Source organism: Daphnia magna, linkage group LG10 (assembly GCF_020631705.1).
Source record: "Daphnia magna isolate NIES linkage group LG10, ASM2063170v1.1, whole genome shotgun sequence".
In the NCBI taxonomy this organism is placed as follows: domain Eukaryota; kingdom Metazoa; phylum Arthropoda; class Branchiopoda; order Diplostraca; family Daphniidae; genus Daphnia; species Daphnia magna.
The window spans coordinates 2245896-2270479 of record NC_059191.1 but is presented as its reverse complement, the minus strand read 5'-3'; the positions used below and the strand labels follow the sequence as shown (position 1 = coordinate 2270479).

The following is a 24584-nucleotide window of genomic DNA, read 5'->3' as shown; positions in this document are numbered from 1 at the left end:
GTACCTCAAACAATTAGTAAAAAAAAATTTTTTTAAAAAAAAAAATTTAAAAAATTTTTTTAAAAAAAAAAATGATGTTTTACAATCGTACATCAGGGATCACATATAAATTTTTTAAAATAGAAAATAAGAAATGGGGTGTAATTTTAAATTTTTTTTTTTCATTACATGAATCGCACCGTTTTTCCCATTTCTTTTTCGCAAAATTCAAGTTGCCTTACGCTGAAGTGACATTTTCGGGGGCGCTGCAACTTTTACTCAACAACAACAAAAAAATTAAAAACAATTTTTTTTTTTAAATAAATATTCAAAATGTTGAAGTGTCGAAAAAAAGAAGGGCTTAAATTTGAGTAATCTTAAATCGAGTAAAAGTTGCAGCCCCCCCAAAAAAAAACCCCACAGGGGGTTTTAAAAAAAAAAAAAAATTATTAAAATAAAAAAAAAAAAAAAAAAAAAAAAAAATATAAAAAAAAAAATATTATTTTTTTATTATATTCCTAAGATATAATTAATACAAAATAAACTATCTAGACTCATTACTATAAAATTTATAAGGGTGTTATGTACGGCGTATTTCTAGTGGCTAGAATGACTATACTACTTAATTTGATTTTTGTTTTTCTTTTAATAACTGTACAAATTGAATGGAAAAAAAGAGACTCCGTTTATGCAAATTTCATCCTCTAGAATAGAGAAGCAAAGCTATATAAAATCTGACTGTAAACAATAAACTTTTAGCTTCTATGCATCTAAAATAAAATCAATTGCGTTAATTTCTTCTTCACCATTAGATGTAGGCTACTCGAGTCTATGGCATTTCTTGTTTTCACCTTTTATGCGATTTTGTTTATGTTGTTTGTTTTGTTCTTCATAGCAAACTATACTTTCAGCAAAACCCGAATCGGCTTCTATGTATCTTTTAACTATACCTCTTCCACGATAAACACATCAAAAGCAGACTTTGAATGTAGGACATTTTTCCTGGAAGCGATCGGCTCTCATGGCTCCGGTTTGAACAGAAACTAGACCCATCTATTATATACGCCAATTCCAAATTTAAATCCTTCCCAGTGCCTATTTCTTTTTTGACCTGCCTTTTAAGCCAAGTGAAGTAGAACCCACTCTTATTTTTATCCTTTAAAAGATGAATCAATATAAATCAGTTTTTTAAGCAACACGGTCTCTGTCAGTATATATATATAGGGACTTGCCAAGAAGCAATATCAGAGGGTATAGCAAAGCAATGCGAGCGTTGTAAATAAATAAGTTTATATAATATATTTCCGATATTCATTTTTTAAAGAGCTAGAAAGACTTTTTTGTGATACAGCCACGTGGCGATGGCAACCCAAAGAGAAACTCCCCAAAGGGTTTCTACCAATCGTTCAAAGTGCGTGTTCATCAGTCCGGTTTGCCAGTGCCATGGGAAAAGGTTGTAGGTTACTTGATGACCCAAGTACATCAGAATCCCGTTCATTCCTAGTTTTTTTGTGCGTTTTTTTTTTTTTTAATCAGCCGGAAACAATTCCAATCAATTAAAATGAACCATATGCAAACTGAATGAAAACGATTATGAATAATACCGGGATAAAAGAAAGGAGATCCAGTCCACCATTTTCGGATGTCGATGAGGTAATAACAAATGGTCAAGAGGAAGAAAGCGAAGCAAGTCGTCACCATGACGTACGACAATGACCTTTTTATTTTGTTCGCCAAAGAATAACGAAATCAAATGAATATTCGTTAAAGATGGCGAATCATCAATTATATAGTAGCTATACACGTACCACAGATTTTTGTTGACGGGGATCCAGCCGTCATTCTGAGATGCCAAACAGAGGACGGTGCCGATAGCGCCGGTCAAAACGGACCAAGACAGCCAACGGATGATTCTTGATTTCCAATCGCTAAACACCAAGAGAGTCACGCCGGCTTGTGCACCCAAAAACACCTGGAACGTACACAGCATCGATCCTGTATATATACCAAGTATAGGATAACAAATTACTCGTCTCCATTCGAAACCAAATGAATAAAGACGACTATAAAAAGGTTCTTTTTTAAAAAAATGTCTATGATATGGAAATGCTGGTAAAGCCCCTGCTGTTTCACGTTACATAAGAATCATTTCCTATACAACAGATTTTTCTTTTGAACGGGAGAAGTACTTCCGTCTGCGAGATCAATCGTCGTATACATAGTACAAATGGGGAGGCAGAAACCATCAACTGCGTGGAAAATGTGGCAAAGAAATCGAAGTAATAATCGGCGGGGAGATAAAAGCGGGTATAGGTTCACGCAGGGTTCATACTATAAAGACCTGATTGATAATCGAATCAAATCGCAGTGTGCACATTGGTCGCCGACGTCGCTAAGGCGATCAAAGAAGTCTCCCATTCGAAACTAAAATAGCCTACACGACAGGTGGCTGGCACGAGTGACATGTTGCAGTAACCGTAACGTCGGTCACAATGCACATCGGGTCTTTTCTTAAGTTTTTCTTTGGGGGAGGTAGGGGGGGATCCCTCCATCACACTTCCACGGGCTTACAGTCAGACACAATGATCAAGAAGTCAAGAATAAGCCACGCTGAAGATGAAAGAAGTTGCAGCAACAGTCGGGGAGGGGGCAGTATCAAATTGACGAACTATTCCGAGATGAATAGATGCATGTGAAACCAACTAATAGAATCGGCCTTTCGTGATTGCATTTAACGATTCATTTTTTTTTTTTTGATCCTTTGTTATACATAAAGCTCTGAAACGAATTATTATTACAATTTTTTTTAAATACATATAGACTATATCGTTTAGCGCTGAAAACCGCCTTCTCAATGGATGTAATCACGCTGCGCTTTGCGTGGGCTTCTTCATTCACAAAACAGAACAAAATAAAATTAGTTTTTTTTTATCCACTTCCGGTACGATGATGTCTAAATGCCCGCAGATTTTTTCGCTGCAATTGGAGGCGTGAAACTGATATTGTCATAGGTCTAAATGCTTGGAATTCTTTGAATAGGGGAAATTAGAATTTTTGTTGAAGATGAACATTGAGGAAATGACTTGCCGGAGCAATAAAATGTGCCGGTTGAAATCTAGTTCGAAACGCAAGTCATCGTCATTTGAAACACATTTAACATTCTCTACGATGGAAATAGAAAATAAATCAATGAAACTGTGCTCTTCGGAACTATGAAATCAATATCTACTATAAAAATTATAATCTGCTTTTCGATACAAAAATTCGAATTGAAAAACAACACAGCAGCGACAAAATACTTAATTTTTGATACTTAAAAAAGGCCAGCCTACTAGATTTTTTTTTCGTACTTAATTTCTATAAGATACTTAATTCTTTAAGACTACTGAAAAATTCAGTAACTTGAGGTTAATTTTTGGAAAAAAGAGTTGGCCGTGCTAGGATTTGAACCATGGACCTTTAGATTCGCTGTCTTATACTCTACCGCTGCGCCACATCAGTTATTAATTATCTAACTAATTTAGCTAAAAATGGTCATAAGATAGAAAAAGTGATTGAAAATTTTCGGAAATTTTTTTGATACATTTACAAACATGTGATTTTGCAGCTAACCAGCTAAAGTTTTTAATACATTGAAAAGTAATGATCGTACAAAATGTATTTCATAAAATTTAAGTGGCATATATTTCAGAAAATAAAGAAAATTAACATAAAAAATTTTAAAGCGTGGTTCAAAAACCAGGAAATCCCTTAGATTAAATAACTGATTTGTAGTTATAACTAGTAGGCAACCTGTCATGAGATGGGCTTTTTTTTCAAAAAAAATAGTTAGCCTTATTGCTAAATTTAAGTTTGGTTCCTTAAGATTAACACATGGTTTTGAGAACGAAGAAGTTTTAGTCACCGATACTTGTGAAAAGGTGATGTAACCAAATTTAGGGTTTTTGTAAAATTGTCATTGCATATTAGACCTAGTCTACCTAACAATAGAGGCCATTATTTAACAGTGCAGTCAATGCATTTCATATGATTAAAATGACAGATTGTATATGTTGACTTGAAATCAAAACCTGACCGATTGGGCACTTTCAAAGATTTGCCAGTTGTTAAACCAAGGTGACATCAGTTTGCCAAATTATTGTAATAATACGTATTAATAGCCAAAGTCCTAATATTATTGTATAATATCATTTTAAAATATTAATTAATCCTAATTTAAAGATTGTTAGTTAATCCTAATAAGCATATATACATCAGTAATTCAGTATGCTACGCAGGATACTTTAATATTTTAAATACTTAAAAAGCATTTTGTCATACTTAAAAAAATTTTTCAATGCTTAAAATCGATAGGATAGGTATGAAATTGGGTTTCAGTAGGGGAATTGAAATTTTAAGTATCTTTTTTCAAAATCAGGTATCTTTTAAGGATACTTAATTTTTTCAGTAGCTTTTTCCTACTGAAAGACCCTTAATTAAGTATTCAGTCGCTGCTGTGAAAGAACTAGGGAATCTCCAACCTCCAACCCAAATCTTTAAAAAAAAAGAAGGTTTAAATAAATGCTTGTGTACTTCCGGGATAGTTATATGTTTAATGGAAATCTCAGTTTTATTTTCCGTTTGGCTTTAACTGATGCACCGCGAGGAGCTTTTCGTACACTGCTGGTTGCTGGGTTTGCCCTGTTAACAGGAAATCACGGTCGACTGAATTTTCTAGGTAGTTGAATTGATCAGCCCTTCCAAGATATAGCCGATATGCATGTGGCATGTTTATAATTTTTTTTTTTTTTTTTTTCATTGCCTCTTCAGATGAATAAAAAGCACCGACATGTTTTATAGTACATTTGAATGCGACTGATTTTTTTTTCAAACGATACAGTCGATGACACGGCATATGCTTTATAGCTCTTGAATGTAACGGTTCGTTCCACATTTATAGGGCTGTTCTATATATATGTAAGACAGAGTATAGCATGAAAGATTGTGCAATCATGCTATCGTCGATAAAGTCTGTAAATTGATCACAGGATTCATTACAGTGGATGTTAATAGATTGATATTCAATATACTTGCATGGCAGCACATAAGCGCCACTCTCTCCACTAGACTATAAATTCCATATTTTAAGGAATCGATTTCTATTTGTTTAAATTCCTTATATGTTAAACCAGAGACTACCCGCACAAACCATGACTTCAATATTCTTTTTTTCCGTGAACTGCTAATTCACGATCCAAAATTGTTTCGTTATAGCATTGACAATAAGATAGTTATTGACTTTTGCTTCTGAAAGGGTGCGGCACAAATGTTCTTACCTAGAATTCCCTCTGGATCGTAAGGACCGGATTCGTAGACCTGCCTGGTTGTAGGCCAGTTGTAGATGTGTTGAACTGTAAGGATCAATCGATCGATGTAGCCTGCCGCCCCTCCGATGCACTGGCCTGGATATTTGTTATCTAAATGCAGTCCGGCGGGACCCAGGTAACCGACAGGGCATTCCTCTTCGATGGGCAGGAAAAATGTGATGAAACAATGGCCGGCAACCAGCAGCAAAAAGAAAACCCATTGCGGCCACAGGACGATGATGTCTTGCAACATTTTCCGGGTTTTACTCTGAGAATGTGGGTATATAATTAATCAAGATTCTCAATTCTAATTAACGTCGGCTAATGTCTAGAAAATCACAGTTGAATTTATTTACTGATTGATGAGGAGCCGAGAGATCGGCGGGTGTGAATAAAAGACCGGCCATGCCAACAACTAAGTAAGTGATGGCGAAGCGCTGGAGTACGCCCGGAATTCTCAACTGGCTTAGTTGGATATTTCCGCCGAGCGAGTTGTTGACGAGGCCGAGAAGGAAGAGCAGACACGAACGACGTAAGATGCCGGAAAAGATGGTCAGTTTGGTTTCTTTGCGACGTAGCGAGGATCTCAGCGAGATCGGCATGCAGACACCCATGATCCACATAAACCTGTGAAGAAAGAGCATCAATTTTCGGAACAATGTGGTCATCCATTAACTATATAACGGAAACGATCAAATGAAATGAAATATCTAAGAAAAAAAAGAAAAAAGAAATAGGTGGCATACCAAGGGAAGACGAGATCGGCCACTTGGAGCCCATTCCATGTTGCGTGTTCGAAGAAGAAATACTGGCCGGCACCGTCGTTGACGAATATCATGATCACAATGCTGATTCTACATTGTGCGAAATAGTCAAAGGAAATTTCGATATGAAATGAGGGTTGTTAAATAGATAATAGATATAGATGAAGGCTATTATAGATTTATAGTATATTGACATTTTAATGGACAATTTTTCAATAACGTTTCATTACAAATATTCGTCCAAAGACTTTTATTCCCCCCAACATTTCATCGTTTGATTTATTTTATATCCGCCTGTGAATAGCTGGGCTTTTCTACTTGTTCTTCCTTCTATCCCAAAAGGATCGCGGTATATACAAACCAGATAAATTTATATTCCTTATAATTTAGAAAATGAAGGAAACGGAGTGCCAATTTACTTAACATTATCTACGAGTTAGCATTTCCTATATACATTTGCAATCGATCGGTGCAATTTGAGTCTCTCTTTGGTATTGTACTACCGCTCGGTGCAATTCGCTTATCCGCTCGGTGCAATTCGAGTCTCTCTTTGGTATTGTACTACATTGTCGCATAAGTTTTAAGGCTTAGTATATACTCTGTGTTGGCTTAGCCCAACCATCCTCCAATGTGGAAGGCCTTTTTTTTTGAACTCCAGACAGTCTAGACAGTCACGTCAAGGCAACTGCGTTCATACCCCGGCGCTCACCAGAACTATAAATTGAGCTGGGGTTAGGTAAGAGTCTTAGTTGTTGAAATCGATATGGTGTAGATCCATATGTGCACATCTCATTTTATATCTGGCATGATATACGTATAAAAAAAACAAAAAAAAAAACACACACACACCGGAACGGTGGAAATCGAATGTACGGATGATTGAATATTCCTTTGTTGCAATCACATCACATTTGCGTATTCAGGTGGCAATATAACTGGAGGATTGGATCTTGTTCCTATCGGAGGCGCCCACTTCATTTTCTTTAAACACTATAGCGCACAATATTTGTCAAGCGAATGCGGGTGCGATTTAATATGCAATCGAAACGAGGTTATTAAAGCTTCGCAACTCACCCACGAAATGTGTCTAGCGATTTCAGTCGGGAGCTCTTTTTCGTCGTCTTGTCATCTTCGGTTTGTTTGCACGTGACCGACTCATCAGCGTTCACATTTCGCTTCTTTTTCAGTTTGAGAGCGTAGAGACATCCATCGAGATAGCCGTTTCGAAAAGCTTTTTTCAGGCCGATCCATAAGAGGGCCAGCACAACGTAGAATAGAAAGCAGGCCAATAGAGCTATGAAAGGAATAACAAAAGACCCAAAACGATAAGAGAGATCTATGCAATATGACATTTGTATAGTTTATATTCAGTAAATGATGCTCATCAGACAATGCAGCACATCTTTCTGTGAACAATTGGGGCTTTGCAGTACATAATTTTTCTTTATTTTGCTCCGGCCCGTGCATTCACTGCAAAGATACTTTTGTCATCTATTTTCAATTTCGTCGACCAACTAGCCTACTGCATATCCCAGGAAAACGACATAACGTACAAGAGCATTGGGGACATTCTGTCCAGGAAGTAAACTCTATGGAGACTTACGAGCATAAATGTTAACAGGTTCTTTGGCCGTCGAGAAACTGCAGTTGGCACGATCGCCATCCAACGGGTTGACCTGCACATCGTACACTCCGAATTCTCCCATTGTAACGTGTAGTTGGCACAGGGTATTGTTGCTAGAAACGCACACACACACACAAAAAAGGGATGTATCACTTCCGTTTCGGATACACGTGTTCATTAACTGTTTAGCTTGTGACCGGCATTACGGTTTTAGTAGGGAGTGTATAGTATATACTTAGGTATATAAATCAGATCAGTCCTTTACTGACACATGCCCTTAGAACTAAATTATAAAGGCTACTGCAAATCCATGGTAGACTATATAGAAGACTTTAAAATATTCACAAACTGGGACTGTTATATTATACCTTTCTGTGGACCGCGGGACGTGGGTTGAATCGTTATCGCTTCTGAAGCGCAACGTCCATCCGTGCTTGGTGCTCATTTCAAGACTGTTATTGGTTTCCGCACCGATGCCGGCCAGCAACTTGAAAGCGCACTGTGACAATCAGTTTAAACGAAATTAAGTCAATTGCCTTTATTCGTGCAAGAATTGAATACGATGATGATGTAGTGTGTAGCTACATAGACATTGCGCGAAGGGAAATGAAATTTCATTTTATATAGTATATTAAGTATACACATAATAATGATCGTGTTTTGAAGGCAAGATTTATTGACTTCAATTTGCATATGATTGCTCTTTTTCTGTATAGACTATATAGAACTTTACTTTGCCAGATGGAGAGCCGAGGCGGACACGTACGCATTCCATTTTTTTTTTCACTTTGAAAATTGTATATATTAAAAATAAATATAGACAATGTAAAACACGAAAAAAAAAGAACAAAAAAAGAAATATTGGCTGACTGATATTCAGTAGAAACTCGGTCACAGACGTTCAATGCTTCATCTCCCATCGCATGTAGTAAAAAAAAAAAAAAATCATATTGCACACAGTGGATAGACTACATACAATATCCGTCTAAACAGCACCGAGGACGCCGGATGCATTTTCAAACTTTTTTTTTCTCAATTCAATAACGGTATTATATACAACCAAATTCTTTGCTCATATATATCGTTTTAAAGAGATATATACTTTATATGTTACCACGTTATAATTTTTTTTTCCTTATCCCATTACGACGTTGCTATGTATATATGTAAATATATACTAATGTGGTTGTGTTTCTTATACTTGACTTTCACGTGCAATGGTGTGTGTTTGCATTTTTTTTTTTAGTGCAACGAGATTATGTAAATTCCTTCTGCCGCTGTGCAAATAGCAACATCATAGCAGGACGTGGGTATAATGCTGTAACAACCAGGACTTTGAAACTACAGTAAGTCAAGGCTTTGTTGTTTTTCTTTTGGTGAAAAATAAGGCAGAAAAGTGGGGAACAAACAATTGCGAAATTTGGGATGAGTGATAAGACGACATGGAGAAAACACTGCGGCACGGGGAGAGTAAATCCCCAAGATAAAATGTAAAAAAAAGATGCAACACAACTTGAGGAGAACAGGCAGTTGTCAAGTACTTGTTTTTATGCCTCAACATGTACAACGTGCCAATAAAATTTAATGATGTTCTTATCGAACAATGAGGGAAACTGCGGGGGAAGCTCACCAAAATTCGGGCCGGGAGTTTGTTTAGTTAAATGCTCTTACATAAAGTTTTAAATCATTTAAATCCCCCCCAAAAAAAAATTATACTGTGAGCCTATAGGACTAGTATATCTTCTTGAGTAATAGGTAGGAAAAAAAAAAAAACAGAGAGTTTAGCAAACAGAAAGGATTTCAAATGACGCAATATTTCCTGATGGTATTGATATCCGATGATATAGGTCTACTCTGCATTTTCTATTTACCTACCACCTCATATACTATTACACACTTTTACCATTCCCTTTTAAACATAAACTCTTTGGTAGCCTATATCGCACACGTCTTGCGTCATTACCGACTCATCGGGATGAAACGACAGTTTGCTTTTATCTCTACGTCTATATTTGTAGACTGCGACAGGGTACACACAAGCAAAAAGGGATCATGTTTTCTTCTCGTTTGCGCAGTGATGTGAGCCACCAAATGTATAAATCTTTTCATTAACGAGCATATCCTACAAAAGTAAATGAATTCCAGATTTCACTCACTTGATCGCAGTCATCGGAAAGGACGTAGAGCCAAGACGGGCTGGCTAACTGTGACGTCACAACCATCCAGGCTTCGTCGATACTCAAATTTCGCATGTCCAATCCGCGGAACTCGTCGACACCAGGGTCTTCAAATAATTTCGGCATTGCTCCGTTATTTGGCAAAGTTGCTTCGGTGCACGTGCGCAAAAGTTTCGATCGGCAGAAACGGCAGCAAATTGTTTTTCGCGGGAGCTTTTTTCAAACATGAACAACCGACGAATCACAACACCAGTCACAATGCATAAACTTACTGAACTTTTCTGTTCTCTTTTTTTTTGAGTGGGTCTGTGTCGTTTATTGTTTGTTTTTTGTTTTTTTTCTTTATCACTTTTGTGCGGGATTTACGAACAGAGTTTCACGCCAAAGTGCAAAGGCGTCTCCTTCTGGCCGATGTCGATCGAGTAATAAACACACCGGCATTGACTTTACGCGACACCTTAAAATGAGAGAACGTATATACATAGAAGAAGAGAGAGAGAGAAGAAAAAAAAAGTGAGAGTGGAACAAAATCTGACGACGAATGCTCGACTCTTAGTGCGAGATAATGTGAAAGCGAAAAACTAGAACTTGCATCTCCATTTTGGTAGTATAATTCCTATTGTATATCGTCGTATAAAATGGGAACAAAAATGGACCAAAGGAATAAGTTATAAGAACATTAGCCTCAATCCCACTTGTTTTGTTTTTTTCAAATCTAAAACGACTGAGTCAAATGCCAGAATTCATTTGGTTATCTGTTATACGTACACTCCAAACACTGGAGCTGTCCATTTTTTTCAAAGCTTTTTATAGTTTAGGCTAATCTTCTCTAGTAATCAAAAACTGCTGCTCACAATAAAATACAAAAAATAAAATAAAGTAAAATAAAATAAACGTAATTGTTTGACAATATTTTGTATGTTACGTATATACCTTGTTTCATACAACGGCAGGTACAAATAAAAGTGTTGACTTTGACGGTACAAGTCCCGCACGCACACCAACAACGCGCACAAGAAAACAGATGCTTTATCGCACGGCTATATACGGTTACACGGGATTAAAGTGGTAGCATGGAAAACGTGTATATTAGCTCAGAGAAGAGGGGCGTGCTGGGGTATACATATGCGCTGGTGGGGGAGCAATCGAGAACGGGTATAGTGACATTGAGTACTAATCAAGGAATTTCGGCAGAGAAAAATATAGACATTTGTCAACTCACTCGTGCGGACTTTTTACCTGACGAAATGTATAAAATTGGGCAATTGGTTTTTGTGTATTTTGGTTTTCGGGCGTGAAACGTGTGTTAAGATATAGCAATCAAGAGGAGCACGTTTTGTGCTTTTGTTAAAATTGAAATCCGCTGGCTTCAGTTTTATTGACTTATTTTTTATTTATTATTTTTTTAAAATTGGGATTGATCGATGCTAATCGAATTCCGTAAGCAATTTGTTGTCGAAAATGTCCGTTTAGTAAATAAGAATTAGAACACAAATTGGTCGAATGTCAACGTTTCAACACGTAGGCAGGTGATGAAACATCGAAAAGAAACAACGTAAAGGTCAACGTGAGCGCGTACCGGACTGCGAGTCGAGATATACAACAGACACGCGCTGAGAGATTAACTTGTTATCTAATCAGGCCGTTTTTGCTTTAATATCGGTCAATTTCTATTTAGAAACGCGAACAAGAAAAAACAAATTAAGGGAAGAAGGAAAGAAGGTGAAGGGCATTACGCTTTTAATGCGCATTAGATTGACTCTCTCTTTTCGATTTTGCGGTCAAACCGTCCATCAAAACAACAACATGGAATCGCGAAAACAAAAAAACAACATAAACGTAGCACATTATAGAATTAAGACGATGTGTCGTCCAGATATAAAGTCATCAAATCAGGTCAAGGGGAAACCCAAAACTCTCTCTTTCTTCTATATACATATAGTTGTCGTTTGGAACCCACAAGGCCATATTCTGCCGCTGTGTTTCGAAACCGTAATAATGTTTGATTCTTCGAAATTGGCTTGTACGCAGACTCAATCAATGTGACGTCACTGTACAGACATAACAACAATAATATACGTGCGGAGTATAAGAGAGCATGACAGACGTGACGCAAACGTGATTCGTGTTGTAGCTACAGTAGACAATCTTTCCAGATAGAACGATTCAGTTTAGCGTCAAAATTGAATCAGTTCACATTTAGATACACGATTGAAATGAAACGGATTCAAAACGTATCACGACATTTACTCATTTTCATAAGCTTCCCCGTTTGTATTCAAATAATAATAAATGGCCGCCCTACTAGAGTTAGATCCACGCGGACTGTCTTTCCAACCCTTTAACGTGAAATTTAAAGAGCGGAACAGGCATGAAATTATCAACGTCTTGGCTAATCGATTGAACCAGTTTTCGCATTACGTTTTCACTGATGTCAAGTACGTAATTAAAAGGAAAATGCTAAACCAGGATACGAACAAGTCAACAGCCACAGGCAGCCGTTTGCAATCCTCCTTTTTGATGAGTTAAAAATCAATATAGAAAACAGAAGACGTCAACAAAACTTAACAAATAAAAGACGATCAAAGAAAGACGGATGTGGGCCTATATAGTGTGTTAGAGCCTCGAAGGAGGAGGCGACTCGCACGACAGATCTCTTTTGTTCTTATCCTTTTGCCGGCTATTGTTGATCAGGAATTTCCGTCGCACCAGATGGCCGTTATTGTGGCCTTGCGCGCTCACTTTCAAATGTGCGATTCGGCCGTGGTGTTGACGCCGGACGGGATGGTTATGCTCGTGGGCGAACCAGCCCCAGCACCAGAGAGCAGCCGCTGCTGTTGATGGCACGACGATTGAGTTGGGAAGTTGGTGCGGAAAACAAACTTGGGCGCACGAGAAGCGGATCGGCTGTAATTGACGCTGGCGCCGCAAACGGCCGCCGATGACGACGGCGAGAAGCGGCGTTGCATGTTCGCACTGTTGCTGTACGAGGAGCAACACCTTGCGCGTGGCTGCTGGCCGCCGGCTTCCGCTTGGTGCTGGGAACGGACCGAGCAGCTGGATTTGCAGCTGGTTTGGTGATGGTGGTGGTGGTTGTGCGCACCCAACTGGCCCGTAAAGTGAATGTTGGCTCCGTGTTGGTTGTTGTGGCTGGTGGGTAGCAGGACCCGGCACGACGGGTTCTTGCTGTGCTGACCTAAATTGCTGCCGCCAGCGCAAGTCGTGTAAGTGTTGACCCGTTGCAGCGGGGCGCAACCGTGATCGCCATGGGCGCTCCCTTGCGTGCCGCTGTGAGCACCACAGTCGCAATCGCCCGCGTTCAGCCACTCCGCGTTCTCCTTCAGACAGCCACAGCGCACGCCCAATACTTGGAAACCCTAATATACAGGATCCAGAAAGGAAGCAATCAATGATTAGCAATCGAGACTTGATTCATTTAAATCCATTTTTTTTTTTTTTTAGGTGAACACAAAAACAGATGTGTAATAAAGGCAGTTCGATTTTCCTTTGTTTGCGTGTTATTTGATTGATTTGATCGGCAATGTAAACCGTCAGACTGGTTCAGTGGAATATTAGACTATTACGTTTGGCTTTCTGAATACTTTATTGGTGAAAAGAAAATTGGGCGTAAAAATCTCGATCTTTACGCCCAAAATTGTTTAGTTTTTTTAGTTTTTAGTTTTTTTGTTTTAAATCGAACCTCTTTAATAATGTAGAACAACTGAGAACACAGTCGATATGCTCACTGGACAAGCAAACAGAAAGATAATCAATCCACACAGATTGACACTGGTTTTGGGAGACGGGTATTACATAGAGGCAATGCGAAAAGGGTGTTTTATGTTTGGGATTGTGGCATTATATGTTAGCGACATCGAAAGGTGTGAAAATGGTCAACAATCGCCAGCTTCAAACCCCAGCGTGAATTGTACAAAACAACGGCGAAATGGGTGGGGCCGAGGCCGAGTTTTCGGCTTTTTATAGTTTCCATGGCATATTGACAAATTTATTTGGGCAAATAAAAAGAAATGAATGATTTGAAATGGTTTTGATTGAAGTTTTTCGTATTCGTTTGAAATTCACTGTTTTCATAACGAATGTTAATCGTTGTTGAAACGTCGTTAAAAAGAACAAGCCAGTCAGTCTATAACCGTGCAGCTCATGCGGTTGGAAACTATCGTTTCTTTATTTTGTTTACCTTTGGTTTTATTATTCCAGGTTTAGAAAACAAAATTATGCACAAAAGATATTCATTACCACTTTTAAAAAATAAAAAAATAAAATAACGTAAATAGATTCAATTCGTTATAAAGAAGTTTAGCGTGCTGATTTTTTCAATTTTTTTTAAATTAACATTTGTCAATTGTTTTCATTGGGTTAATTGCCACCGTAACTGGGCGTGTACAGTAATTAGCATACTGTGCCAATACAAATGAAAAAAATTGATAAAAATAAAATGAGAAAATTAAACCGCACAAGAAAAAAATCCAGGCAAGCTAACGTACACAAGGATAGGGGGGGGGGCATGATGACGTTTCTCTGATATAAGTCGTTGCCCAGCAGCCAGTTTAAGCGGGTATTAACCAGTAATTATATAACAAACAAAAACAAAAAAAAATGAACGCTATGAGATGACTGTTGATGGCTTACCTTTCGTCTTTCGTCAATCGAGAGAGAGGGACATTTATGAGAGAGCGAGAGAGAGAGAGAGAGAGAGAGACAGATAGAGGCACAAGGCCTTTTTTTAATATTTCGTTTCAAATTATTTTGGTGATAATTTTTTTCTTTCTTACTTATCATATTAGAAACGCGTAATGCTGCGCGGACTAGTGACTGAACATTGAACAACACAACGAGATAGAAGGAGGCAAAAAAAATAAAAATAAAATAAAAAAAACACGAAACAAAAGATAAACGAAAAGTGAAAATCAAACAGTGAAAGGGGGGAGCAGAGTGTACGTACATCTGTGAGGATCAGTAACTTGGCAACCTACACATTTCTGCATCAACAAGATATTTATAGCCGTCTTTCATGTGGCCAGCTTTCGCATATGTATTTAACTAGAAAGGGTGCAACAGAATGCATATAGCGACATTCACATTATAAAAACAGGCCTCTCAGCACGATCCGAATTATTTTTCTTATTAAAAAAAAATAATAATAATAATATTTTTTTTTAAGATCTTGTACCACAAATATCAATCCCCTTTCATTCCGTGACACAACTTTTCTATTTAAGCTTATATCGAACAAAACAAAAAAATGAGGAAAGATATAGCAACCAATACAGTATATATCGACTATATATAGATTACTGTTATTGCGAGCGGATCTCTATATCGCAGAGAGAGTGGTGGAGAAGGGGGGCCATTTATAGGTGTGGCAAGGTGAAACATGTGTCCTACCTGTCTGAACTTTGAGTTGAAACAGCAGTAGATAATAGGATTGTAGGCCGAATGAGACATGGCTAGCCAATGGCACGCGAAAACGACGTAGTTGATTTTCGTCCAGCTCCAGATTTCCTGGTAATGCTCTCCGATCACCTTTATATGTATCGATATGTCAAGAAACGAATTGAAAAGATATGGCCGATATTTTGTCATGGCTCAGACACGTACCTGCAGCAGATTGAAGGGAAGCCAGCAAAAGGCGAAGAAGAAAACGACGATGATCATCATTTTGATCATCTAATATACGAAAAAAGGAGGAAACAAAAGGATCAGGTTAAAACCGGTTTAAACTAAATACAAATTTCACGAAAGGGAGAGTGACATATTGTCGAATTGCATTTTATACGTGATCCGGTGCTTTATCGTCTTATATAGATTTAGGCCAATGTCATGTCGTAAATTGTTGATAATTGTGATTGATTTCAGCGATTCGATACGCGATCAATAGGTGCATTTATAGATATCGGAAAACTTTAGAGAGAACAAAATGGCACCCATATTCTTTATTATTATTATTATAGATATCGATCGGTAGGAGATGTTTTATATTTTGTCGTCGCGTTGTTTAGCTTCTTTTGATGTCTCGTTTCCATATATAGTACGTCATCTCGCATATATATGAGATGATATAGGCAAGAAAGGATGTCGCTCACTCGCTGTCCTATTAGCGATATTACTGTCTCCTTTTTGGCAAGCCTCTTTTTCGATCGCTTTATCAAATAAACTAGGGAACAATAAGAGTTAAGCTCATTCGATAGTAGCCTAACAGGATGGAAAGAGAAAACGCGCTCCTCCTCTGCCTACTTAAATACAAGTAAAAAAAAAGGTAAAGAGTATAAGTCCATTAGAAACAGAAAAATCTGACATGACTGGCATAACTCGTATTATTATTTAGAACGGGAAACCAATTAGCGTCTTCAGCTGCTGATTGGCGACGCTTTTCTATATACATTCGATGCAACGGTAACCCCTCGTTACGCCCCCAACAGGCAACTTCATTCGCGTAGCCCTTAAACTTGCGATAATTGTCTTTAGCACCGTATCTTCGCCTCATAAATGATGAACTTGTACGAAAAAGACAAAATTAACGACTCGGCTGTTTTTTTTCTATTCGTTATTGCCAGTTATAGAATGCGCATCACATATTTATCATACAGCCGCGTGTACAGTAGGCAGTAGCAAACATCTGACGTTCGAACATGACCTTTCAAGTCTATATAACACTGCGCGTTCCTCCGATGCAGCAACCGCGCAAAGTCTATCGGCCAGTCCGATGAACAAACAAACATTGGCTTTTTTACTCGGCTCGCGCTCTCCGTGCTTGTATATAATAATGCCGTTGTTGATCCGGAAGCCTTTTTGGCCCGCGTTGTGCGTATGTGTATACAGCAGTATATATACGTGCACTTCTGTGTTTGGATGGCTATATACGTGTCTGATGTATATACTTCAGTATACGTGGGTGGGTGTAGGTGTTGCTTTATGCTCGCTCCCTCGCCTTTCTTGAAATCTCACCCGCTGATATTGGGCCAAAGGATATAAACGCGACGTGCGGTATCTGTATATACGTAAACGCGCATTTCCGCCAAAAATCGCAGTTCATTTCTACGAAGTTTGATTGCATGCTGTACTCTAAAAAAGGCTACTGTAGACTACGCTATGAAGATTTGGTTTTGTTTTGTTTTTTATCAAGAGTTTTAATAATTGAATGTGCTATACATTGGGACTTTTGTGATTAAAGTTTCAAAGGACGCGAAGAGAACTGTGAATTAAGAGAGGAAAGGGGCGGAACGGATGAGACGGAACGGGTGAGACGGTACGGAAATGAACAATGCATTATTAGGTGATTTAAACAGCGAACTGTACTATATATCTGCTTTCCGTCTGTCGAGCAGAAGACAATAAAGAGGATTTGGACAAATGATACGGTACCTTGCGCTTGGAGCGGGCTAATCGCAGGTCACGATGTTGGTGCGCTTCTCCGGGAGTTTTTTTACCCCAAATTTCGAGCCCGATCCTTCCGTAGGTGAAGACGAGCACTGCCAAAGGGAAGCAGTATTGCAGCAGCAAAAGAACGGCCGTGTACTGAGTCTTCTGCATCTGGTCAGCCCACACCTCCGTGCAGATGTAGCGATCGGCGCATTGGTGCCACATGCTGTCCTCTGGCACGACCAGTTTCGATGTAATCAACATCGGCAGAGCGGTTGATACAGCCGCCAACCAAACAGCGGCAATGATCCACTATTTTAAAGAAAGCAAACAACAACAACAACAACAAAAAAAATCGATTTTATGTAAACCATCAATCGGGAATGAGTTCAAAGAAAGGAACAGTGTCAACAAGTATAAACATCAACGGTTCGTCGTCTTCTTTTGAACTCTTTTATATATGCATAGCATAGACCTATATACTGTTCTTTGGCGCACAAGGATAAATATCGACGGCAAACGGAGCGAAAGGCGATGGTATACTCAAAAAGAAGTCACTACGACAGGGACGGTTGACTGTTGATGGCAGCGACATTTTGAAATAAAAGAGGAAATAAAGAGAAACAGATCGAACGAAAGAATGGACTGACGCTGTTCTCCTTGTCATCACTTGGCAGAACGGTGTTCGCTCGATAGTTAAAATATTTACAGCATTTTTTTTTCTTTTTTCATTCAACGAACGCCGTATTTACAGTCAGACAGTGTTTCATAATAAGCTTTCCTGTGTCAGACAAAAGTTATTTGCTCGTTTCCAGACACGCGGAAAAAGCAGCGCGGGGTCTTCGTTTTTGCTACCCACGCAACTAGCGTTTGTGGTATAGCCTAAAGAATATACACACGTCAATTTTTTGATTTTATTTTTATAACCACCATTCCGATATAGCTTTTTCTATTTATAACGCTCCCTTTTCCGAACATTCCTTTTCCTTATTGCCCTCCACCATTTTTCTTTTTCTTTTTTTAAAATACAATTCAAAACGCCTTTAGCATCGGCAGATAAATCTGGAAATGCGGATCGAAATATATTATTGTGATCGATTCGCGTAATAGGACACTATAGCGTCGTAACCCTTCCGTCGATACGTTGCAGCATATGTTGTTGCGTTCCATTACCAAGCCGGATATTTCCAGGGAGCTCAACCAACGTTCGCGTGTACCAGCTTTGTCAAATCGGGAATATAAAGAAGCGCTAATGTGGAGGGAGACAGAGGAGCCAGCGCAAATTGCAATGATTATAAGCGTGACTTATTATCAGAGCGTGTAAGAGCATGAGGGAGGCTAGTGAGCAAGCTCGTTTTCAATGCCTTATTGTTGCGCTGGATCTAGTTACATAATCTTGACGACGAAGGGAGGGCCATTGTAAGCCCCAGATGATAACAAGCTTCCAATGGCACCTAGATACAAAAGGGCGAATGCAAAAGCTCGGCCGCATTAATAATGGGATGGACGTGATAAACTGTACAGCGTGTAAATTCAATTCACAAGTTTAACGTGTACACAGACATGATATCAGACTTTCCATCGTACACATTGGAAAGCCAACGTTGGTTTTTCTTTTTCGTTCGTCTCGCTGGAAAGATTAGTAACAAAATCTCGATTGAAATAGCTTTGATCGATTGCAAAAATGCCAATCGGCCATAATTCGCAAAGGAAAACATGACATTTTGTATATCGTACAGGCCTATTACGGATTTTTGCGCCAGCGCAAGCGCCAATCGATAATGGAAATCAAGAAATTGAGTCGCATTTCTTTTTTTTTAGATGTACATACGATGGATGTATACCTCGCTCTCGTTTCTTTCGCAGCTTTTAATGTCTATCTGATGATTAGATGACACGTGATGGAAACACGGACAAAAAGCGGAGACTTTCGCGTGAGTCTGTCGCGCAATTTTTTAGGTAATTGGACGGCAAATGAGATGACGTGAAAATCGTATTTCAATAATAAGAACATGAAACGCCTATATTCACCGTTTGAATCTTTTCGTTCCCCCCTCCTTCCCCATTTTCCTGGACCCTATTACTCCATAGTTTCATCATCATCTTTTTTATTGTTGATTTTGCCCCCCTTCCCCCCGTATCGGGAGTGAAATTCCACAGTTGCGATGTGAATCGCGTGTTAAACGACGCGGATGTTGTAATATATCTGTTGACGATCAGACGAAAGATAATCAACGTGGCATTGAGCCATTTACATGCGACTCGCTTGTGCGAGATACCGATGTCTGTAAATATAAGTGTAACGATGGCTGCCGTTTGTTTGTATAACACAAATATTATGGACTGCCCTCCTTTTTTTTTCCTTTCCCATCTCTGTTCAGGATTGAAAAAAAAATAAAAATAAAAAATGGCTTACATGCCAACATGAAGTGGAAACAGACAACGATGGAATTTTTGGAGCATTTGATCTCGTGTGTTTGGTTACCTTGGCCTGTTTACGTGTCATGCGTGGCCGCAGCGGGTAGACGATGGCCAGGTACCGGTCGCTGCTGATGGCCACCATCGTGTAGGCTGAAACAAAGACGGAAACGGCTTGCGAAAAGCTTACTAATCGACACATGGCCGCTCCGAACGGCCAGTAAAGGAGCACAAATGTCGGCACGAACGTGAACGGTATGCAGAAAAATGCCATTAAAATATCGCCGGCCGCCATGTTGACGATAAAGAAATTCGTCACCGTCCACTTTCGGATGCTGGTGAAAACGACGGCGCACACGACCATGTTGCCGACCAGGGCCAGCACGAAAACGACGCCGTAAAGGCTGTAAATGATGACCTGAAAAAAGGCCGACGGAGTGAAGGAATTGCCCACTCCGCCATCGGTCTCGTTCCACACGGGGCACAGCCACGATCTGTTGTCACCGATGGCGTATATCCAATCAGTGTGGTTCGACGGCGCGAAACTAATATTGTGCTGAAACGTCCCGTTGTTCGTCATCCAATCCGAGGGGAAATCCGTCCCGTTGTCGCTTCCGATCGCAACACTTTGATCGCCTGTTAATTCGGCCATGTCGGCCAGCTCGAGATCAACAGTAACTTCTCACGATTTCGGCTCTTGTGCGAATGCCTTTCCGCACAGTCCCGCCCACATGCAAATTCTAGCCAAATGAGCTGTCCGTGTGTGCCCAGGGAATAGGAGAGAAAGAAAAGAAAAAGAGAGAGAGAGAGAGAGATGATGCTCTTGAGAAAATATCAGCAGCTTTAATGTCGCCAGAGGATCTTCAAACGGACGGGACTTGAACTTTGGAAAGGCGCAGCCCTTTCGCAGATGAACCGACGCCGACGCACTAGGACTGGCGATTGACCAAGACAATGGGGCGGGCAAAGAGGCAAGAAGAAAATCGTAAGCGTGCACCGCATCCACATCAGGTAAAACAATAAATCTAAATCAAAATACAAGCGATTGTGTGTGTGTGTGTGTGTTGGGAAGCGATTTGAATTAAAGCAAAACGAAGAAGGCCCAGTCAAGACGTTAGTCCCTTCAGCTCGGTCTCGTTGCTCCGTCTTCCAATCCAGCCACTTATCTCGTCGAAATGGAAACGACGTTCTTTTTCTTCTCCAAATTGAACTTTGATCGCAGATCTCGATAAGAAAGCTGGGCGTTTTGGGGTACCGAACATTTTCTTCTTTCCTTTTATTTTTTTTTCGTGTTTGTGGCTGTAAATTCGTGAGAGATTCGTGAGTTTTCAATGCAATTTGAATAAAATACAAGCCCTGATGGAATTCCCGCACCAGTCAAATGATTTTTGCAACAGTTTGTGACGATTGGTTGAAATCGAATCTCACATACGGATGTTGTCTTTTATGTGAAACCAGTTTAGCGCACAGAGAGGGGAAATTCATTTGAATTATTTGTTTCTCAATCACAAATCCCAGCTCTCCCTTGCGATGACTTATTTTGTTCTTTCTTTCCAGCGTTAATCTCTGATAAAGGATGAAAAAGCCGAAAGATATAGAACGCACAGAAAAAAAAAAGGAAAAAAAAGCGGATTAACTGTCGGACCGTCCGTATATCACGCGGCACTACGAACGAGCCAATAGAAGGAGAGAACAAGTCATTCGTAACGAACTCGAGTCTTTATTAAGCATTTAATTTGGTATTATTAAGCCCAGATTTTATTATTTGCTCCCTCACCACAAACACGCAAACACACACACACACACAAAATAATAATAATATCTATCTTAACGAAGAAGCGGAGAAAGAACTATAAAGAATTGCCATCCGCATCGGAGCCGTGTGAGCTGACGTGAGTGGAGGCAACGACTAAAGCCGCACGGGAAGGTAGTGGTGGTTTTTGCTCCTTCTGGATTTGAATCGTAGTATATAGGATATATGTAGGAAGCTGGATCCTCCTTTAACCCCCCTCCATTCTCCTGGCGCAACCCTTCGCTTGCCCACTCGGGACGTCGAACGTTGAAAAAGTGTATGCCCAGCACGTCCTCAGCTTAGATAATCTGTTATTCAGCTCCCACATCTTTGTGGGAAGTGCCTGTCGAAGGGTCGATGACTATGTGAAATTGTGTTTAAGCGTATATAGCGGACATTGTGCGCGTTAGGTACACAAAAAAATGTAAAAATCCCACAAAAATGCGCTTGAAATTGCAAAGCATAACTCAAATGTTCTCAATCCCTCACGTTCTCTCTTTTTTTTAAACACTTTCGTCTTTTCGTACATCAGTTTAAATACCTGTTTGGCATTCGCTTAGACGCGCGAAAAAGAGTGCTTTGACAGACCGGAATATCCTTCAAAGTGTATAAATCTAGTCGAAAAGCTTTTCTTGTTTTCATCGTTTGAGTGGGCGAGGAAAGAGAAAGAAATTATTTTTCTTTTTTTTTTTTTAATTTTTTTTTTTTAGCTTTTGGTCTCATGATTTTACGCGAAATTTCGGTAAAAGCCGAGCCGGAGTAACGGATTGTGTGTTGATCTTCTCTCCTTCTTTTGTATTCTGATAAAAAGAAAACAACAAAGGGGAAACAAATGGAATCAAAATCAAAATAAAACGAAAAAGGATTCCGGTGGATTATTAACGCTGGCAGCGTCGCTGCACGCGGTTGCCAAAACACGATCCTTGCCATTTCAAAAGAAATACACACATACACACACATAAAATCGGCAATAACAATTCCACCTGACGACAAAGTCAATCGAATCAAACAACTTGACTTTCATACTCGAAAGTTAACTTGACGTCCACTGCGAACTAAGCCCCTAGGGTGGCTGATATTCAGGAACACAGTAGCCTATGCAGGCCGCAATAGAAATCGTGAAAACTTACGTATAATAGACTTTTATACGCTGACGTGTGTCATCTGTGAGTGAACAGTTAAAGGTGAGACGCGATGGAAGTAATCGTTCTCTCCGACACCGGTATATACTATACGGTCAACAATGCAACACAGCGATTATAAGCGTCACGTCTGAAAAGAGGGCGAGGCTGAAGACGTGACCGAATATAGAAAAGTGTTCTCACCATCCTGCATGATGAAAATAGCGGTCGATTATAGCCCAATCTAGTGGTCGTTTGTTGTCCGGATACCAAATCACATTGAACGTATAGAAATAGGTGGGTGTGCTGTACGTGCGTGGGGCTATATATAAGACTGTGTTTCGTTCACAGAAATCGAATTAGGTTCGAAGCTAAACGGACCTTTAATCGACTCCCGCTTTTATTCGATTCTATGCTGTTCCATTATACTGGGTTACATCGAACTGGAAAAAAAAAAGAGTATAACAAAGCGAAAAAATGTTGTACAAGTGTATCTGGGACAACGTGAACAGTAGCCCTCTAAGAATAAAACTAGAGAAGCTCACGGTCACCAAGAAATCGAAAAGAAATAAATAAATAAAAACTAGAGCGTAGCCTACACAATTCCCGGTGGTTGCCGTTGTTGGTTAACTTTGGCCCCATCCATCCCGTCGTCGCACCGTTGGGTTCAAACATGAACGCTCTCAAATCAAAGCCCATCCAATTGTCAATTTGACAAACACGTGTCATTATGTACAGAAAAGCTTTTCAGATCTCGTTGAAAAAAAAAAAAAATCTACCATCGAACAGAAGAATAGCACATGTCTGTAATGGAAGTGCAAATTGAAAATAGACATTGTCATGAACCTCAAGCTAATCTGAACCTTATTCCCCTCAACACGTCGCACATGTTTTCCTTTGCTCAGTCACATATGTCTCGTTCAGATGAAGCGCAACAAGAAGACACAACAGAATCAGCCGAAATTTCATTTCCGTCCTCTTTTTTGTGTGTGTCTGTTCAATACTCGATGCCCACCGTCTCACCATATACTCACCGTACTTGTATTAAACATTTGGCCTGTCACTCACGTGACGTCTTTTCTCGATATATTTTCCTGACCGATTTTTGTAGCACAACGAATCGGACAGGCAGTTGTCACGGCAACAAAAGTGAATGATGCAGCCCTCATCTTCAGCGGGTGGATGGCACGAAATGTTTTTGCCAATGAGAAACCTGTAGAACCAGCCATGTATTTCGCCCCGATGAGACTCCATGGATGACTTTATGATGCGTAGCGTGGAATCTATTCGAGAAGCCTCATACCCGCACAGAATACTTGGCCGTTGACAACCGGCTGCTGTTATGGGATTAAAGCAGCACACAGCACAGCAGGACTTATTATTAGTCCTTTATATGTTTAATAATAAAAGTTGCGTGATTTATATATTCGTATAGTGATGAGTGGGGATCGATGCAACCGATATGGAGTTAATTAGAAATATACGGTATGGGTGCGTGATTATAATAAGATAGTCATCGTGAAAGGACGTCACGAAGGAATGTCATAGATGATGATTAGACTCCCCGTTTTCATTTTCATTTGCCAATCATTCGGTTCTTTTATTAATCATTTTCATTATTTCTTAATATTCTTTTAATTGAAATATGTGCATTTGTTTATAAACGAGACCAATGATTCAAGTTAAAAAATAAAATCGTTTATCAAACACGACTAAGAAGAATTAAAGTCCAGCTAAAAAGTTATTGCTTATATATAGTTCTTGTTCTTTCTTGTGTTTCTTGGCTGATAAGCGACAAGCGACAACACAAAAGTCGATTGCCGCAAGCGGCCAATAACGCGAGCCACTACCTCCAATAGTTTTAATCAAGAAAGAAGAGCCTTTGCAGACAAATGAAACACCAAGGAGATTTATTAAACCGATGCTGCGCCGTATCTAGAGCTTTATTGCTATTGCTGTTCACCGTCGACCGCCAATTTGGTGC

General features: G+C 39.4%; 2 protein-coding genes across 4 annotated transcripts; both read right to left on the bottom strand.

The window, feature by feature from the left end:
• Nucleotides 1–1263: 1263 nt before the first annotated feature.
• On the bottom strand, nt 1264–10291 carry LOC116932716 (heparan-alpha-glucosaminide N-acetyltransferase). Its single transcript, XM_032940551.2, has 10 exons — nt 9869–10291; nt 8081–8211; nt 7692–7825; nt 7163–7382; nt 6071–6178; nt 5681–5951; nt 5295–5592; nt 1788–1974; nt 1584–1696; nt 1264–1479 (listed from the first exon to the last, which is right to left on the bottom strand). The coding sequence occupies exons 1-10, from the start codon at nt 10013–10015 to the stop codon at nt 1298–1300; spliced, it is 1791 nt and encodes a 596-aa protein (XP_032796442.1). The 5' UTR covers nt 10016–10291; the 3' UTR covers nt 1264–1297.
• Nucleotides 10179–21584, bottom strand: LOC116932717 (RYamide receptor). Of its 3 annotated transcripts, XR_006651614.1 has the most exons (7): nt 19755–21584; nt 17273–17581; nt 15509–15577; nt 15296–15433; nt 14540–14546; nt 10823–13266; nt 10179–10346 (listed from the first exon to the last, which is right to left on the bottom strand). XR_006651614.1 is itself a non-coding variant. In XM_045179423.1 (6 exons), exons 1-6 carry the CDS (start codon nt 20337–20339, stop codon nt 12506–12508), a joined length of 1869 nt encoding a protein of 622 aa, XP_045035358.1. In that variant the 5' UTR covers nt 20340–21584; the 3' UTR covers nt 10179–12505. The 3 variants fall into 3 exon arrangements, 2 of the variants coding, with proteins under 2 accessions (XP_045035358.1, XP_032796444.2); XM_045179423.1 differs by having other exon boundaries at nt 10179–13266; XM_032940553.2 differs by lacking the exon at nt 14540–14546 and having other exon boundaries at nt 10179–13266.
• Between the last annotated feature and the right edge of the window lie 3000 nt (nt 21585–24584).